Genomic DNA, 19,200 nt, shown 5'->3' with positions numbered 1-19,200 from the left:
GTGCTGGGCTTGGCCTATCTGCCCTACGCCCCGGCAACAACCCCCTCTTCAAACTGCTCTGCCACAGATTCAGCTTCCTGTCTTCCCCTCCCCCTGCCCAGCGCAGGCTGTTCATACCTGTGGCTTCACATTTGATCTAACAAGCCAAGACAATAGCTTTGCGGTTCCTCTGCTGTCTCCAGCAACTGAACGCGCAGGTCTGCTGGAGAGGGGCTGAAAGTGAAGCTTCATGACTCCGCTCCTCTTTGTCTGGATGAGAGAGAAAGGATCAAAGCCCTTGTTTTCTTCCAGAGACTCTTTCACTCCAGCTTGGTTAATGGTGTTGCTGGATGCTGGGTCTTACGGCACCGTGTCTTGTGGCAAGGCAGTGTGGTCCAGTGGCTGGGCCATTGGCCTGTGACTTTGCTGAGCTGTGTCCGCGTCACACCTGGGACCCTGCGCAGGTCACTTCCCCTCTGTTTCCACCCCCCGGCTCTCTGTCTATTTAGAGTGTTAGCACGTCAGGACAGGGACCGTCACTTGCTAGGTGTATGTACAGCACCAAGCACAGTGGGGCCACTGGGGCTACCGTGAAAAAAAGAATCAGTGTGAGGAGTAGAGCCGCTGGGCTGAAATAGGAACAAAGGCTCCACCTAAGGTTTAACTCCACCAGTTTAGCAAGTGTTAAAGGCTGCCCAGGCTTATCTACTCTGGCCTTTCAGAAGGCAAATACAACACTCCTTTAAATAGACAAACCCTTTCAGCTCCCCCACCCCCCCTCTCCCTGGCCCAGTCAACACAAAGAAATTGGCTTCAATTCTCCTGGAGTATTTCCCAGGGCCACTGGGGCTTCACTCAGCCCCGGGATCAGGATTGTGACGCGCTCAGATATGATGGGGATTGGGACCATGGCAGGGGCAGTGAGTTGTATGGGTCTGTGGTGCCCAGACTCCAGCAGATTCAGGGCCCAGGGAGTCCAGCTCCACCGATGTTTGGGGCCGGATCTCTCCCTTCGCCCCCTCCCCCAAGTATCCCTGCCTGCCCTGGGCCACAGGCAGCTGCTCCCTGCAGATCCATGCCTCGCCAGACACTGCCAGCTACAAGGGTTGGTACTGGGGGCAGGCTGAGGCGGCTGCTGTGCCTGAGGAGGGAGGAGGGGAGGAGGTGCATGGCAGCCCCCAGCCCCCCGGCAGGGAACTCCAAGGGGGGGTCCTATCCTGGCTGGACCTCCAGAGCAGCAGCCAGGGGTGGCCTGGGTGAGTGTTGTGCCCAGGGAGGGCCCTCCCCCCACACCTTGGAGCTCACTTCTGCTGGTGGGGAGAGGGATGGGGGGAGTCCTCCTCCCTGGCCCCCAACCCCAGGGCAGCCTGCCTGCTGCATCCCAAACTCTTCATCCCCGGCCCAGGCCCCTGCACTGCACCCCCTCCCACACCCCAACCCTCTGTCCCAGTCCAGAGCCTGCACCCAGCACCGAAACACCCTCCCAGAGCCTGGCCCCCAACTCCCTGCCCCAGCCCAGAGCCTGCAGCCAGCACCCAAACTCCGTCCTAGAGTCCACACTCCTCCCGCACCCATACTTCCTCCCAGAGCCTGCACCCACCACCCAACCCCCCTCCCAAAGCCTACATCCACCACCCAACCCCCCCTTCTGCACACAGCACTTCCACTCAACCCCCTGCACCCCCAAGCCCCTGTCCCAGCCCAGAGCCCACACCCAGCACGCAAACTCCCTCCCAGAGCCTGTACCCCAACCCCCCTCCTGCACCCCAATATGCGCCCCAGCCCAGAGCCTGCACCCAGCACCCAAACTCTGTCCCAGACTCATACCCCTCCTGCACCCAAACTCCATCCCAGAGCCTGCACCCCAAACTGCCTCCTGCACCCAAACTCCCTCCCAGAGCCTTAGGCAGGTGCAGGAGGGTGGGAGTGGGGGGTGGGGACTTGGTCCTGTTCTGGGCACCACCAAAAATTATACAAACCTGCCTCCCCTGAACCACCGATAGGTTGCCAGTTGCTGCACAGACTGACCAGCTGCTAGTCATCCTGGTGACCATGGTTTTTGGGGAGAGGGGCAGGAGGGGCAAAAAGGTTGTTTTTTTTCCTTTCTCCTCAGTTTCCCCTGCAGAGATGTGCAACATTTGAGCTTGTCACCCAATGAGAACACAAGTCAAAGTCCTCCCCTTCCCCTTCCTTGCCCTCCCCTCCCCCCACCCCCCCCATTTTCTTAACACCCTCTCCCCAGAAGACCGGTGTAGAACAGCAGCAGGGCCCTGGAGCTGCTTGCCCCTCTCAGGGCTTCCCTGGGGTCCCTGGAGACACCTGTGCAAATGTCAGGCATGTGACATCCAAGCAATGTGGGTTACGGTGCCACACTGTACCAACTGCTTTCATCTCTGGAGCCACTAGTCCAGGGCTGGCAGGAAACCCCTGAGTGTCTCATTAGCTCTGTTCATTTTGTGGTTATAGCAAGTGCTGAGAACAGACTTCTCAAGTTTGCTTATGATACATCAGAGGGCAGGAAATCAGGGAAAACAGACACCGAGTGAGAACAAGTGCTCTTGCAATTCCCTGATGTGAAGGACCGTTTGGCTGCCCTCTGGGAGGTGAGAGCCTAGCTCTGGATGAGGCGGATGGAAATGATAATGTGACTGGGAAGGGAGTGGTTGCTCTCCGGCCATGGAAATCTAAGAGCTGCTGGAGTCCATCTCACTGCAAACAGGTAAGGGAAGGGCAGGGGCTGTGGGCAGCCCTGGAATGGTGTCTTGGGGTGGGAGTCAGGGTTTGCCACCGTGTCGGGTGGCATGAGGGGTCTGCGCTGGCTCTTTCAGAGCCCTGCTTGGGGAGTAATGGGTTCTTTGTGGGAGGGATGACCCGCAAATCTATACCCGCTTACCTCCTTGGAGGGAATGAAGTGAGCACTGCTGTGAGTCCGTCAAGGATCTATGACCATGGCATCTGGGCAATACATCTGGGGAGGGAGAGAGGAAGACTCTATCTCCTTGGCCTCTCTTGGGGCACACTGTGTTGGTTTGGGGATATTTGGACAGACAGACCCACGTTTTAGTCTGAGTAGATCATGGACAGGCTTCCTCCAAAACAAAGCTTCTCCAAAGTGCCCTATCTCCTCACATACTAGGAATGGCTAATTCAGAGGGGTTCCCCTTAGCATACCAGGCATCTGGTGACCCCGTTGCTCCAAAAACCTTAACTTCCCAGGCAAAGCTAAAAGATGTGTCCTGAGCCAGCAGCCTTGAAACTGGACTGAAAATATGCTGGAGGGTCTGTTTGCTGCTGGGTTGTTTTGTCCCTCGGAGCAGCTCTCTGAGGTACCATAAGTCTCAAGAATCAGGGAAAATCCATCTCTGCAGTGAAGAGTCACTGAATTACTTCTGGATGGTATTGTTCAACTTCGGTGGCTCTGATATGAACTTCTTTGGTGCAGACGCCATGGCAGGGCTGGCTTCTTGCCTCACGTGGCTGCAGAAAGAGCTCTGTGTCCCATTCCCCTCTAAGATGCATCCTTCAATACCTAATTAGAGCAGTACGACTCTTTGCTCTGTAAAGCCACCCCAGGAGCCACAAGTAACCAGAGAGGGGCCCAAGATGCAAAGGGCAGGGTGCTTGGAAGCCAGGTTTTGTTCCCTCTCTGTAAGAAATGGGAAGGATCAGACATGGGTAGTTTGGCTGCTCTGAGCTTAAGGCCGTTTGGGCCATTGTCCACCCTCCTTCCATCTTGCATTCTTCCCCTTGAAACAGAGCAGCTGGACTATGTGTCTGCTGGTGCTGGTTTGACTGGCCTCTTGAAACACAAGGGTCTCTCCTATGGGCTGGTCAGCAGTGATTGGGCTGAGCGTTCGCTTTTGCGGTGAGTGGCGACATTGTTGGATACCACATGTTCTATCTAAATTTAGCCCCTGTGGTCCCTGTTAAAACAAGACTCTATTGCATCCTGCTCCAGCAGGCATGTAGGGTCAGTGCTGTAAACTGAGGGACTGGAGCCTGAGTGATGAACCCTGGAATATTTTCAGAGATGGGGTTGCCACTGTTCTTTTCACAACAGCTATCCCCAACACACCCACCCACACGCCTCCCAAACTGCGTGGCACAAAACCATGAGAGGAAAATATGCATGCACACACACAAACACATACACAAAGCCAGACACAGATGCACAGATACAGACACACAAACAGAAGCACCCAAACACGCAGTCACTCAGACACACACACAGAGAAAGCTTAGACAGATGCACACTGACACACAAACTGATAAACAGGTACCAACATATGTAGGCAGACTGACACATTCAGTCACACAGCCAACCACCCAAAGACACTGACATACACTCATCGACAAACCCATAGGGAGACACACAGACACAAATTCACACAAGCACACAGAGGCAAATAAGTGCAGACACACACACGCCGACCAACACAAATGTTCAGTCACATAGACAAACACAGTCACCAAAGAGAGGCAAAAACAACTTCAGAGCCAAAATCCTCTTTGGCCTCAGATGTTGCTCAGATGATACCGATTTTTGGTGGAAATTGCTTTGTGGCTTGAGCGTGAACACCTCCTACCTCGCCCAGGATTCTTGTAGGAAGGAAAAAACACAACCCTGGCATCTTTTGCCTTTTGCTAATGCAGCATATTTTAAATGTTTGATATTATCTCCAGGCAATGGTATTTGGGACAGTTTGAGGTTTTTCTTCCATGAGAATGGAAATTTCTTTTTAATTTATTTGTTTCCTTCTTGTTAATGGGAGATGCACGATGCTAAACTTCCCTGTCACATCGGAAGGCCATAGGATGCTATTTAAAATACAACAAGGCAGCACCTCGCACAGTTCACTTTACCCCTCTTTGGAAGTGGCCTTGCCGAAAATAATCAGGCGCCAGCCTTTTGGTTTCTTTAGGAAGCAAAGGCCTGAAAGCATTTTTCCTCAGGCAAGTCTACACTACAACCGATGCATCGGTGCAGCTGCATTGTGCACTTTGCTAAAGATGCTCTAAGCCGACGGGAGAGAGTGAGCTTCTCCCATCTGCTTAGTTATTCCACCTCCCGACATAGTGCTGTCTACCCAGGGGTTACGATCTGTAACTTGGTCACTCAAGGGGCTGGATTTTTCACACCCGTGGGACTTAGTTATACTGAAGTAAGTGTGTAGTGTAGACCTGGCCTTTGCAACCTTGGAAATATGGGTAGTTTCTTCCTGGTCTTGGTGGCGAATGTCTTGTGGATGTCGGAGATACAGATTCGGGTTTGGCTGCCTTAGCTGAAAGGTTTGGAGGGGCTGACTACCAAAGGGAGGGTTTATCCCCAGTGTTAAATAGGTGATCATGAAAAAGAAACAAACCCCAGAGAGTTTTAAACATCTGGGGAGTCAGGCCCTGCGTGGACTCAAGCTTTATCTGGAGCAGGGGTTCGCAAACTTTTTCTTCTGCCCCCACCCCACCCCCAACATGGCCCACCTGTGCCACAGCAGCTGTTTTTCTGCATAACCAGTAGATTAAAAGCCAGAGCCGGCAGTAGGGGGTAGCAAGCAGGGCAATTGCTGTGGCCCCACACCACAGGGAACCCATGAAGCTGAATTTCTTGGGCTTTGGCCTCATCCTGGGGAGGAGGGGCTCGGGCTTCCGCTTTCTGCCCTGGGCCCCAGCAAGTCTAACACAGGCCCTGCTCTCTGGTTTATTTTGGGAGACCCCCTGAAACCTGCTCGTGGTCTCCCAGGGGGCCCCAGACCCCTGGCTGAGAAACACTGATTTTGGGCTCGAGACGGATTGTTCCCTCTAGCTCCCCCACCCCATCCAAACCCAGAACTCCCTCAGACCTGTGCTGCTTGTGACAGAAGTCAGGGCAGTCACCCTAGGCTGTGACCTACATCCAGCCTGGGTTGAGCAGAGCATTTGTAGTTCATTTGGGGTCATGCCAGCTGGGCAGAGCCATGAAACAACGATTGATGCAAGCTAGTCCTCCGGTGCTGGCCCACAGTGACCTAGAAATGCTTCCATGGCGTTCTGTTTTCACTTCTTTGGTATTTGTGATCTCACACCGGGGAGTTCTCCAGCCATTGCAGGAGACTTGCAGGGTAGACAAGACCTGAAATTCTCATATTACGGTCCCCCGAGCCAAATAAAAACTATTTAGAAGGGGAGAGTGAGGAAGCTTTCAGGCCTTTCTCTCTGAAGCAAAGAAAGGGAACAACAATCCCTAGTATTTTTCCACTTTCTAGGTCTCCATTAAGAAACATCCCTTCTAAGTGCTGTTAGCATCTCTGAAACTTCCAAGCCAAGCGACAAAGGTTTTGCCAGCCCATCTTTGCTCTAACTTCTGTCCACCTCATTTGGGCAGGAGCATCCGCTTAGTTTCTGATAACACAGGTTTCTGTTTTAACCATACCTAGATCACGTCCAGCTCACCAGCCAACAAGATCAAATGTAACATTTAAAATTGATACAATAGGGCCCGTTGACAACACACTTCTCTGTTCATGAACAAGGGTGTGTGGGCACATGCGTTCACATAACCTCGCACAGATCTACATGCACACACACATCCTGTAATAAGAGTCATGTGGGCGACCTCTGTGCAACCTAAGAGCCCCTTAACTTCCGTGGGGCTCTGCACAGGTACAAGGTTTCTGGTGTATGGACGCCATTGCAGGATCAGGACCGTGGAAACAATCACACACAGTCATATTTACGCACACACACACATTCAGTCACCCAGATGTATAGGCCACATCCTCACAACAAAATCTACATTGCGGATGTGTTAAGGATACAACAGAAAGCAATGAACCCCTGGAAATTCACGGTTAGCTGAGCAATGCATCCTGTGCTTCCCAACACAAGGACACACATGGGGCCCACTCCAATACCCGCGGAAGGCACTGACAAATCTCCCATTGACTCTAACACAGCAGGACCCAGCCCAGGGTGATGGTTCACAGGCCAGAATCGATAAAGTAAGAAGATGGGCTACTGCAGGCCCTAGGTGTGGGCACTAAATGGACTCTGTGCTGATTCATTCTAATGCCGCACAGGGATATAGTCTAAGACGATTCAGAAGCATTTGCAGAAGTACCTGCGGAGACCTCTTTCTCATGACCACGAGAAGTGCCGGGGTGACTCAGTGAGAGCCACTGTTTCACTGATGCTTCCCAGCCCTCCGATGTGTCCTTGCATTCGTCGGCTACTTGCCTTTATGGGAAGAAAATCTAAGGGAAAAGGAGTTCAGGGGAGCTGGCCGGTTCTCAAGAAGACAATATTAAACACACAACTGCAAACTATCCCTCTGCAAAGGAAAGCGCGGAAGAATAGTAAGAGGCCAATATGGCTCCATCGGGAGTTCTCTAATGATCTGAAAATCGAAAAGGAATCCTACAAAAATTGGAAACATGGACAAATTGCTAAGGAGTTACAAAAGAATAGCATGAACATGCGGGACAAAATCAGAAAGGCTAAGGCACAAAATGACTTTTACCTTGCAAGGGACATAAGAGGCAATTGGAAGAGGTTTTATAAATACGTTGGGAGAAAGAGAAAGATGAAGAAAAGTGTAGGTCCTCTACTTAGCGGGGAAGGAGATCTAATAACTCGGCTGAGATGTTAAACGCCTATTTTGCTTCAGTCTTCACTAAAAAGTGTAATGGTGACTCAACACAATTAATATTAATAACAAGGGGAAAGGAGCACAAGCCAAAATAGGAAACAAACATGTTAAAGAATATTTAGATAAGTTAGATCTATTCAAGTTGGCAGGGCCTGATGAAACTCATCCTATGGTACTTAACAAACTAGCTGAAGCAATCTTGGAACCATTATCTTTGTGAACTCCTGGAGGATGGGTGAAGTCCCAGAGTACTGGAGAAGGGCAAACATAGAATATAGCTTTTAAAAGGAGAACATAGAGGATCTGGGAATTATAGAACAGTCAGTCTAACTTCGATACGTGGAAAGGTACTGGAACAAATTATTAAAACAATCAATTCATAAGCACTCTGAGTTATAACAGAGTTATAAGGAAAAGCCAGCGTGGATTTGTCCAGAACAAATCATGCCAAGCCAGCCTAATTTCCTTCTTTGACAGGGTTACTGGCCTTGTGGATAGGGGTGGAGCAATAGACATGATCCATCTTGATTTTAGTAAGGCTTTTGACCCAGTCCCACATGACAATCTCATAAGCAAAGTAGACAAAATAAACATAAGGTGGCTGCACAACTGGTTGAAAGACCATACCAAGAGTAGTTATCAATGGTCCGTAGTCAAATTGGGTGGACATAGAATCATAGAATATCAGGGTTGGAAGGGACCTCAGGCGGTCATCTAGTCCAACCCCCTGCTATCTAGTGGGGTCCCATATGGGTCAGTCCTAGGTCCAGTATCAGTCAATATTCTTATTAATGATTTGGATACTGGAGTAGGGAGTATGATTATTAAATCTGCATATGACACCAAACTGGGAGAGGTTGCAAGCACTTTGGAGGACAGGATTAGCATTCAAAACGACCTTGACAAATTGGAGAATTGGCCTGAAATCAACAAGTTTAAATTTAATAGTAACAAGTGCAAAATACTTCATTTAGGAAGAAAAAATCAGCTACAAAGTGGAGACTAACTGGCTAGGCGGTAGTACTGCTCAAAAGGATCTGGGAGTTATAGTGAATCACAAACTGAATATGAATCAACAATGTGATGCGGTTGTGAAAGAGGGTAATATCATTCTGGGTGTGAATTAACGGAAGACATGGGAGGTAATTGTTCCTCTCCCCTTAGCACTGGGGAGGCCTCATCTGGAGTACTGTGTGAAATTCACAGTGCCACACCATAAGGAAGATGGGGACAAACTGGAGAGAGTCTGGAAGAGAGCAACACAAATGACAAAAGGTTAAGAAAAATCTGACTTAGAAGGAAAGGGTCATGTTTAGTCTTGTGAAAAGAAGACTGAGAGGGGATCTGCTCCAGTCTTCAGATATATTTTACAAAGAGGACTGTGATCAGTTGTTCTGAAGGTAGTACAAGAAGGTAGGACAAGGAGTTACGGGCTTAATTGGCAGCAAGGGAGATTTAGGTTAGATATTAGGAAAAAACTTTCTAACTATAGGGGTAATTAAGTTCTGGAATAGGCTTCCATGAGAGGTTGTGAAAACTCCATCATTGGAGATTTTTAAGAACAGGTTGGACAAACACCTGCAGGGCTGGTCTCGGTCAGGGATCAGAAACCTTTGGCACGCGGCCCTTCAGGGAAATCCGCTGGCGGGATGGGATGGTTTGTTTACCTGCAATGTCCACAGGTTCGGCTGATTGCAGCTCCCACTGGCTGTGGTTCGCCGTTCCAGGCCGATGGGGGCTGCAGGAAGTGACAGCCGGCACATCCTTCGGCCTGCGCGGCTTCCCACAGCCCCCATTGGCCTGGAACAGCATACCATGGCCAGTGGGAGCTGCAGTCGGCCGAACCTGCGGACACTGTAGGTAAATGAACAAGCCTGGCCTGCCAGCGGATTTCCCTGACGGGCCATGTGCCCAAGGTTGCCGATCCTGGTCTTGGTTTACTAGGTCCTGCCTCGGCACGAGGGGCTGGACTGGATGACTTCTCATGGTCCCTTCCAGCCCAACATTTCAATGATTTTGTGATTTATACAAAAACAGGCTTTGCTTGGTGGCAAGTTTGATCATTTCTCCCCACAAAGCAAATGTGGAGAATTTAAAAATGGACAAAACCCTTTGAAAAGAACCAGAAGAGAGGAAAAAATATGAGTAATATTTATTTCTGTCTCCGTTATTGATTTAGTAGAACTTAGCTGACAGCTTGGAAAATCTCCTGCTTTCCCATGGATTCAGGTGGGAGTTGAACACTCTCCATCATCAGTCATCTTATCACCAATGACATCAATGGAAAGACTCCAGTTAATTTCAATAGGCCTGGGATAGGGCCCCCGTCTGACAAGACAGCAGCTTCCCAGTTTTTTAGTAATTATTCTTTTCCATTCTATTTAACCCTTTATAGCTTGTTACCCTTCTCTGCAGCATAATTACATTGGGGCTGTAAAACTGGAGTTCTCATAGTCACAGTTTCAGGCCAGAAGGCACTAGTACACTGTCTTCTCTGTATTCCTGTATATCATGGGCCTTTAAACACCAGCCAGCCACTCCGCCACCAGAGTCAGACCAAAGTATTACAGCCCTCAGGAGACCAAACTGCTGAGTGCCACAGGCGGAGAACAGGAGGGACCAAGGTGAACCATTCCCCAAGGCTTCTGCCATGGCAGGAAATTGATGAAGTGAGCTATACCCAGATAATCCTGGCAAGCGCCCCGTGCCCCATGCTGTAGAGGAGGATGAAAAAACCCCAAGGTCCCTGCCAATCTGACCTAGGGGGAAATTCCTTCTTGATCTTGAATATGATGATCGATTAGGCCCTGAGCATGTGAGCAAAATCCTCCAGTTAAGTACCCGAGAGAGAGAATTCTTAGTGCCAGCTCAGCCCCTTTCAGCCAGTGTCCCATCTTGTTGGGAGGAGATTTTTAAGAGCACGAAAGACAAGTAAGTGTCTGGGTCCCATTGAAAATTGCTGAGCGTTGGGTGCTTAATTGCTGTTTGTGCCTTTGAAAAGCCACCTCCTTGTGCCTGCCTGCTGCCTACTTAAACAGACATTAGCACAGGGCTGCGCCAGGGAGGGGAAAAGAACAATTACAAATGTACTCGGCGCACCAGCTGCACCACTTTGTTTTAGGACAGATGCACTCGCTGATAACAGATCAAGGTTAGCATTTTCAGAAGCAGCCTCTGATTGTGAGTACCCCAGCCGGAGACACCTGGGTCCTGGTGTTGAGTACACACAGCTCCCATTGACGTCATTCCAGTTGTGGGTGCTGAATATCTGGTCCCAGGTGTCTCCAGTTGGGTTCCCAAGAAAGGAGGCTTCCAACGTAAGTGGCCATTTTTGACAAATTGATCCGAATACACAGGGACCCAGAGCATAGCCTGGGAAAAACCAGTTCACAGGCCAGAGCCTCAGCTGGCATCCATTGCAATGTGGCCAACTCACAATTTTATCTCCACTCGCGTGATATTTAGTGTTCTTAAAGTCCCAGGTTGGGAAATCCTGATATGGCCTGAGGATCTCGGGTTTCATTAAAAACAAACAAGCAAAAATGATACGTTTCTAGTTCTCATGATTGCAGAAAAAAATCCCTAAAGGCTCAGAAACCCAAAAGACAAAGAGAAAAACCTCATGACTTTAAGCCCATCTCATGCTATTTAGTGGCCCGATTCATGATTTTGGAATGCTCATGGCTGACAATATTGAAATTGCCTGTCAGTGGCGCTACTCAGGCTGAGGCGCTGCCCATCTGCTCCAGCCCGAAATACTTTGCCAACTTAAATAATGCCAATGTGAAGTTAAAGGGAAACTCTCAATGGCAAAAGCCACATTTCAGTCATTCCCCCCAGCCCCTGCTGTTATTACAAGTGAAGTCTAAGATTAGCAGAGATTAAATATGCTAGAAAGAAAATAATTCATTGGGCCTGATTTTTCATCCCGGTTGATGCAAAGAGAAGGAACTATGCTGGTGTGAAGCCAGTTTGACTGAGTGGAGAATCAAGCTTCTCAGTTTGTTCCCTTTGTGCGTTTCATACCATAACAAAGGGCAGGGGGACTCAGGGGCTGGTGTATTACCTGTGACTGCTGTGAACTCATTCTTACACACTAGGACTGTGTCTACACTGCCACTTTCAGCGCTCAAACTTTTGTCATTCAGGGAGTGTGAAAAAACTCCTCCCGAGCGACAAAAGTTTTCCAGCACGTCGTCACTGGCAACATTAAAGCGCTGCCGCAGCACCAGCGCTTTAACATGGCTTGTGTAGTCGCAGCACCAGCTATTCCAGGAGGGGAATAGCTGCCAGTGCTGGGAGCCAGTGCCAGGGCTAACCGATAGGTGCTCAGAGCAGGAGCGGCGCCAGGGTTTTTGGTGCCTAGGCGCAGGGCCGGCTCGCCAGTCCTGCAGCTCCGGTGGACCTCCCGCAGGCGTGCCTGCGGATGCTCCACCAGAGCCGCGGGACCAGCGGACCCTCCACAGGCACACCTGCGGGAGGTCCACCAGAGCAGTCTGCTGCCCTCTCAAATCCTGGTGCCCTAAGCAACTGCCTAGGTCCCCTAAATGGAAGCGCTGGCCCTGGCTCAGAGGAAGAATGGAAAACAAATGGTGAGTTGATGAGACAGTGAGATACAGGCAGGCTGTTCCAGGGGGCAAGAGGAGAGGCTCTCATATCGCTAGAGACAAGGTTATATGTCAGGTGCAGATGGTCACGCAAGGTGCAAGCACTGAGAGACAAAGGCTGCTCTCGTGGTTAGGGCACTAACCTAGGACTAGAGAGACACAGATGTGATTCCCTGCTCTGCCACAGATGCCCTGTGTGATCTCTGGCAAGTCACTTAATCTCTCTGGGCCATAGTTCCCTATCCCCAGAGAACATTCCCGGGCCATTGCAGACATGGGATTGGTGTGTGCCACTGGGCTCTCCCCTCGCAGCACCCATTCCATGCCCACCTGAAATGAACGAAGCTGACAGTCTCTATGAAAGGAGCCATCTCTCATCTTAGCTTCCGCAGTTGTCTGGCATCTATAAACATGAAGCCTTAGCGACAGGCAAGGCCCCTCAGCACAAATTCCAAACCACTAGGGCCCAGCGCCTGTGAGTTCTGAGCTCTCTCACCCTTAATAGATTTCAAAGGGAACCGGGGTGCTCGGCACCGTGTGAGGCAGACCAATGGCGAGGGAGGCAGAGGAGGGAGATGCCCTAAGCCAGGCTTTTCCGTGGCTGTGGGCTGATCTTTCCAGACTGACTCACCGGGCGGCGTTTCCTCCCCCCCACCCCCCCCGATTTATGCTGTGATCAGCATTTGTGGGAGGGCCATGCTTTCCAGATGGCTTGTGCGGCTAACGTGAAAAGGGCGCTTTCCGCTGGCAAGGCCCACATTTGCCAGCCCGTCCCTGAAACCCCCGCCTGCTGTTTTGCACATACCACATGTTTGTATGTATGTGCCACCCACACTCCTGGGTGTGCCATTCCAGGAGCACTTCAGCATTCGTAGTCTCAAACGCCGGGTCCGGGTCAGTCTGTTTGCTGGGGCGATTCTGCCCGTTCGGCTGATTCTTTATTACGAGGAACCGGTCGTACGTGTTGAAACCATTGAGAATGGTGGGTGCTCTGCATCTCTGAAAATCACGCCTCCGGGGTCTCAAGTTGTGCTCCTGAAAACAGGAGCCATCCAAAAGTTGTGGCCCTGTTGGAAACTTGTCCCAAAGGGCAGAAGGACTTGGAGTACATCTTGGGAACAAACAGTGCCCCCGCCAGTGCTTCAGCTAGTAACTCTCGTCCGTCCTTAGCGGATGGAGAAGCTGGAAATGGGAGTGAATGAAGAAGTGGGGTCGCCCCAGCAGAGATAATGTGAAGCACACGCCGGGCCTGTGTATTGTCCATCCTCTGCATGGATGCCGATGAGAGCAGCATGCAAAGATCAGGCCCCTGAGATGAGAGAGGGGATGAAGATGCAAATTCCCAAGGTTGGGCACTCTAGCTGGTTCTGCTGGCTGGGGCAGCTTGTCTTGTTCTGTCTTCCCAGCTAGGGTGACCAGATGTCCCGATTTTATAGGGACAGTCCCGATTTTTGGGTCTTTTTCTTATATACGCTCCTATTACCTCTCACCTCCTGTCCTGATTTTTCACATTTGCTGTCTGGTCACCCTATTCCCAGGTCTTGTTCCTGGCATCAGGGACCTCTCTGGGGAATGGGCTTTTCAAGGGCTGAATGGCTGGAGTTCCTAAACTCCTCTCTGCATCAGCAGTGCTCCTTTGAACGGCAGACAGTTACTTGGGACTAATCTGCAGCTGCGCCACTTGGGGCCGTGATTTCTGTGCGATCTCCGGGGCTGTGCAGGGTTAAACTAGGTCAGTACTGGAGGGGGACAAAAGATGACACTGGTGCTTTAGGAGACGGACTCTGTTCACCTTTGAGCCAATGTCTTTGTGTGGTGTTAAGGGCCCTGTCATGCTGTATTTAGGCATAACACCAAGGACCTGCTTCCTTATGGTCATTAATGAGTCAGTCGTGTTGTTTGCATGATCAGGGGTGTTCCTTCCAATGTCCTGGCCAGATTCCAACGTGGATAATTACGTTCGGCCTCCCTCAATTCCCTTCACAGTCCTGGCTCCATCACTTCCTGTCCTAAACTCTTGTGCAAATGTTGCTGTGGTCTGATAAACGGCAGCTGCGTTCTATCCCAGAGATGGCTGCGTTTCTGTGGTGGTAGGCGAAGCAGTGAATATGCAGTTAATATCTCAGGCTGTGAAGTCTGTAAAGCACTTTGTCTGGCTTGTGATGGGAAGTGCAGTTGAAGTGTAAGAGGATATTACCACTGATTAACTCCCCTCCACTCCTCAGATAGATGGAGCTAATTACTGTGAGTGTGAGGATCTGGGGCACGCATGAAGCCACCAGTCAATGCTGCCCCCTTCTTTGCTCGATGCACAGAGGCTGAGAGTCTGTGCGGCCACCTGCCATAGAGATTGTCTCTTTAGCTCAAGCTGTAAAGGCTCACGCTTTTAGCTTTGGAGAGCCTGGGTTTAACTCCCCAACCACGATGGCAGCTGTCACTCGTGTACAGGCTCTCTCAGCCCTTTGCACATCCTGCAGGAGGGCTGGTCACAGTCATGCTCTGGAGAGCTTGAGAGACTGCTCCTCCGGGGGACATATATTGTGGCGTCGAAGGGGCCTGCGCCTTTAAGGGCTGAACTTCCCAGAAAGAGAGGCTGGGTGGGGCACTGGGAAGCTCTTGGTACGCATAGGAGAGCTCTGGCAAGTACCTTAAGCACTGAGTGACAACTGAAGGCCACACATCAACCTAGAAAGGGAGGGGAGGCCAAGAGGCATAATTTCCTCCTTCAATGCCCCCTGGGTGGGGATGGCCCCATGCTATGCCTCAGCCCCACAACTGAGCCCTGTGCCTATGGAGGAGCCAACACCTAGTTCTTCCCTGTCCTCTGGGGTCTGATGCCATTGAGGCCTCCTTTAGAACCAGGGAGGAGACTGGATTCCAACCAGACCTGTTGCTTGTGGCAAGGCTGTCGCCTGCATTCCAGGGACGTGCCTGTTTGCATTTGGTTTGTGCTGGGATGTTCAGTTCCCTCTGGGTGAGGAATGAAGACCCGGATTCTCCCTTTTCACATCTTCTGGCTCTTGTCCCCCTCTTCCTGCAGGGACCATGGGCTGTTGCTGCAGTTCTGACTATGACGAAGATTGGATCGAGAACATTGACATCTGTGAGCGCTGCAATTACCCCATAGATCCAGCTAGTAAATCCCAGGTGAGGATGGGGGAGAGCTCTCCTCTCATCACAGCTTTGGGGTGGGGCCTTTCCTTGGGATCGTGCCCTTTTGGACTGGCATGGGTGGAGGAAATGGCTAAGACTTGCAGAAGCTCCACAGTGCCGAGCGTTTGGGATCCAGTATGCAAGGGTCTTGTATAGCTAAGGAGGAACCTGTGAACCCAAAGCACAGAGAAACTCCTCACTCAGGCAGATGGAAGGGGAAACCCTTGGTTATGCCCTGCTGGGGAGGAAGTGAAGCTGAGAGGACGGTGTGAAGGGGAGACTGGAAGAAACTGGGTGCGGGGGTGGGAGTTCCTTCTAGAAGAGAAAATCAGAGAAATCCCCTTCATTCTGGTCTCTTTTCTTCCCTCCAGAGGCTGATACACAATGGCTCCGAGGTGCGTGATCCTTTGGTGTCCTATGAAATTCCTTCTCCGCCTTGCTCTCCTATGCAAGGTTGGTACCTGCAGACCAGAACACTACGGGAAGAGGGGTCTCCGGTGCTGGGGAAGCAGCCCACCAGTGGGTTCTGTGCCACCAGTGGGTTCTGTGCAAATGAGTCAGTCCCAGCTAGTGGAACAATAGCACATCGGTGGGAAAGGAAAAGTGCATGTTAGCGACGTGACTTCCAAAGGTGAAGTCTTTCCAGTAACTCACCTATTGCCGTTCATAGAGACACCTTGGGCCAGACCCTCTCTCGCCTGCACCTTGTGCCATCACTCACCTCCATGCAAAAGGAGGGTAGAATTTTTACTCCCACTCTGCACGGGGGTAACAGACAATGCAAGGTGTAGAGCTGGGGAGAGTCGAGCCCGTCATCTTCCTCATTCTCTTTGCTTTTCTTCCCCTCTCAGTCCTCCCTTTAGCTTGTGTGGATCTAAACTGAGAGCTCTTGGATGGTACCTGAGCAACGGCCCATGGGGCACAGAGTCCTCTCTTGTGCACACAGCCCCAGTGCAAGTTTCACCCCCTCCTCGAGCAGGTTGAAAATGTTCCAGCGGAAGCGTCCGCCGTCGGCAAACGCTGATTTGTACAAAATCAAACCCTTTCGCGGGAATGGGTCCATTTCATCGTTGTTTCTTGTGGGAAATGATCACCTTCATAATAGAATAGAATGTAACCGTGAAAAGGATCAGTGCCAAAATGGAATGCTTCCCTAAGGCTGAAATGGAAGATTTGTGGAATATTTTGTTTCATGGAAAATTCTGGACTTTTCAACTTTTCCTCCTGATTCAGGGCAGAACCCGATTTCGAATTCTCAGCATTTCCCGTAGGACAGAAATTCTGAATTCCCCCCAGTTCTGCCCCCAACCACGGGCTTCTTCCAGTCTAACCCAGAGGGGCCACCACTCGGGCTCTAGCCTTTATAACCATTCCACTTTCAGGTCTCTGCGAAGACTTCCAATTAGCGCTCATTGGACGCTGGGTTGAGCCCTATCGAACTCATTTCATGTAAGCCACCAAACAGCCATCAGGTGGCAATAGCTAATTGACAGGAGCTGGGACCAAACTAGCACCCTGGAGGTGAAAGGCTCCACAGGCCACTGTCAGGCCCCTGATGCACCTCGCCTCTGTCCAGCCACCTCTAAAGAGATCTCTTGCTTTTCTTTCCAGATAAACTAGTGGTCGCTTTGTATGACTATGAACCAACTCACGATGGTGACCTGGGGCTCCAGAAGGGGGAAACACTCCGACTTCTGGAGGAGTAAGTCTGTTGCCTTTTCCCCGCTCACACTAAGCCATGCATTGGAGAGCAACTTGGAGCATGTTCTCTCCAGCCAGCCGTGCGGGCTCATGGGCCGGTCCGTGCTGCCGGACAAGCACCTGCCAGGGAGGGGTCCTGCTGCCAGCCGATTGCCTGCAGTTTCCTGGTGGGACCCCAGAACTGGAGGCAGGCAGGACCCTCAGTGCCCTGCACTCCTGCCTTGGGGAGGGAGAAGGGGACGAGGCTGCATCTAGCAATAAACTACAAGTGAGAGGGAAGTGCCCATTGGGCACTAAGGTAAGAAGTGGGGGGAAGGATGACCCTCAAATGAGCCAGCATCACCAGGCAGTCTGCCACCTTCCCAGTCAGCTGGGAGCATCTTCCCCTGCCAGTCTGAGGCCCCGCTGGCCTCTTTCCACCCAGACCTCTGTGTCCGTGGAACCGCCCCTCCCCAGCAGGACTGGGGGGCTGAGGTTGGCCTTTCTTCTGGTCTCGTTTCAGGACCGGGGAGTGGTGGAAGGCCCAGTCGCTCACCACTGGCCAGGAAGGGTACATTCCCTATAACTTCGTCGCCCGGGTGAACAGCCTGGAGCCAGAACCGTGAGTGGATGTGTCGTCTGGGTTCGGTATTCTGCCCCCAGCCCATGGCCCCCCCCAGAGGGAAGTCTCAGCCCTGGCCATATTTGCCCTGAGCCTGGCTGCAGGGCTAGGAAACATGCCCCTGGTCCTAGGGGAGGAGGGGACTGGGCGATGCGAGCCCCAATGGATCTCTGATTCCTGTCCTCCTCAGGAGCACAGCAAGGCATCTCTGGTTTGTCTCTGCTGGCGTGGGGGTAGGCAGTGGGGTAGGGAAGCACAAGTCTGCATGGCACTAATTCTGTCTTGGTCCATGCAGCTGGTTCTTCAAAAACCTAAGCCGGAAGGACGCTGAGCGACAGCTCCTGGCCTCCGGGAACACACATGGCTCCTTCCTGATCCGGGAGAGCGAATCCACCAAAGGTAACTTGCAGCCAGTGAGTGGAGGGCCAGGGCGGATGCCCGTGTCTGGCACCTCTGAGCCTGCCTCCTACCTGGTGCTCTGAATGCACAATGTTAACACTGTCTGCTACTCTACGGGGAATCCAATTCTTTTGTAGCCTGATTGTACCACTAAGGCTACCGTCAGCGTGAGCTTCCCCATAGCAGTGCCCTGACAGTGCCAGATGGGCCTCTGGCAGTGGGTTTCCTCCCAGCAAACCAGGAACTGTACCACACTTCTTCCTATAGGGGTGTGTGTGCACGTTTGCATACCTGGGCTGTGTGTGGGGATGCTCCCCTCCTCCTGGCATTCAGCTGCTCAGGTTATAAAGCAGAGGGGCAGATACTTGCTATTCTGCACTGTCTTACCCTGGCTATAGGGATGGCGCAAACAGCCCAGAACACAAGACTGTCTTGTGCCAGTTGTGGTGCTGTGGTGACAGCCATGGGAGCAGGATTTGGCCTTCTATTGGCCAGCATTCCCCGGCCTCTCTCCAATGGACTCAGCATGGGCCTGAAGAGAAGCCACCTCTTATGGCATGTTGGTGCACCTCTTCCAATGCCTGGCACGGTCCAGCTTTGCTCCGGGAGTCCCCTGGGGGAGGGTGGGCTGGGAGCAGGAACTGTGGGGCAGGAGTCTTCAAGGTGAGAAAAGGAGACCAAGCCTGCAGCGACCTCATTCCTTATTTCATGTTGGCCTCGCTAGGTTCCTTCTCCCTGTCAGTGAGGGACTTCGACCAAAACCAAGGCGAGATGGTGAAGCACTACAAGATCCGGAACATGGACAATGGGGGGTATTACATCTCCCCGCGCATCACCTTCAGCAGCCTGCACGACCTGGTGGAGCATTACACACGTAAGCCCCGGGTGCTGCCAGGAGAGGTCACAGCAACCCAAGGGAGAGAGGGCACTGAAACGTCCACTTATCACTGCTGGAACCACTGCGGTTCCATCTCCCATGGACACGTACAACAGCTCTCAGATCCCGTGCCCCACAGCACCTCCTTCAGGGAGAAGCTGGCACAGGGGGAACTGTGCAGTCTGTCTCTGAGGCTGAGTTGTGTTTTGTCTCCTCTCGTGAAGGCGAATGAGCTTTCGCTCTGGACAAATGGATCTGCAAA

General features: G+C 51.6%; 1 protein-coding gene across 1 annotated transcript in view; it reads left to right on the top strand.

The window, feature by feature from the left end:
• The first annotated feature begins 2,274 nt into the window (after positions 1-2,274).
• Positions 2,275-19,200, top strand: part of LCK (LCK proto-oncogene, Src family tyrosine kinase) — a 29,900-nt gene continuing 12,974 nt past the window's right edge. The window contains exons 1-7 of the mRNA XM_050932438.1: positions 2,275-2,698; positions 15,248-15,354; positions 15,732-15,813; positions 16,972-17,062; positions 17,564-17,662; positions 17,958-18,061; positions 18,786-18,935. Coding sequence (XP_050788395.1) covers positions 15,253-15,354; positions 15,732-15,813; positions 16,972-17,062; positions 17,564-17,662; positions 17,958-18,061; positions 18,786-18,935 — 628 coding nt within the window. The 5' untranslated portion in view covers positions 2,275-2,698; positions 15,248-15,252. The remainder of the gene's footprint in view (positions 2,699-15,247; positions 15,355-15,731; positions 15,814-16,971; positions 17,063-17,563; positions 17,663-17,957; positions 18,062-18,785; positions 18,936-19,200) is intronic.

The sequence above is a fragment of the Gopherus flavomarginatus genome, chromosome 22 (assembly GCF_025201925.1).
Source record: "Gopherus flavomarginatus isolate rGopFla2 chromosome 22, rGopFla2.mat.asm, whole genome shotgun sequence".
Classification (NCBI taxonomy): domain Eukaryota; kingdom Metazoa; phylum Chordata; order Testudines; family Testudinidae; genus Gopherus; species Gopherus flavomarginatus.
This window is presented reverse-complemented; position numbering and strand designations above follow the sequence as displayed.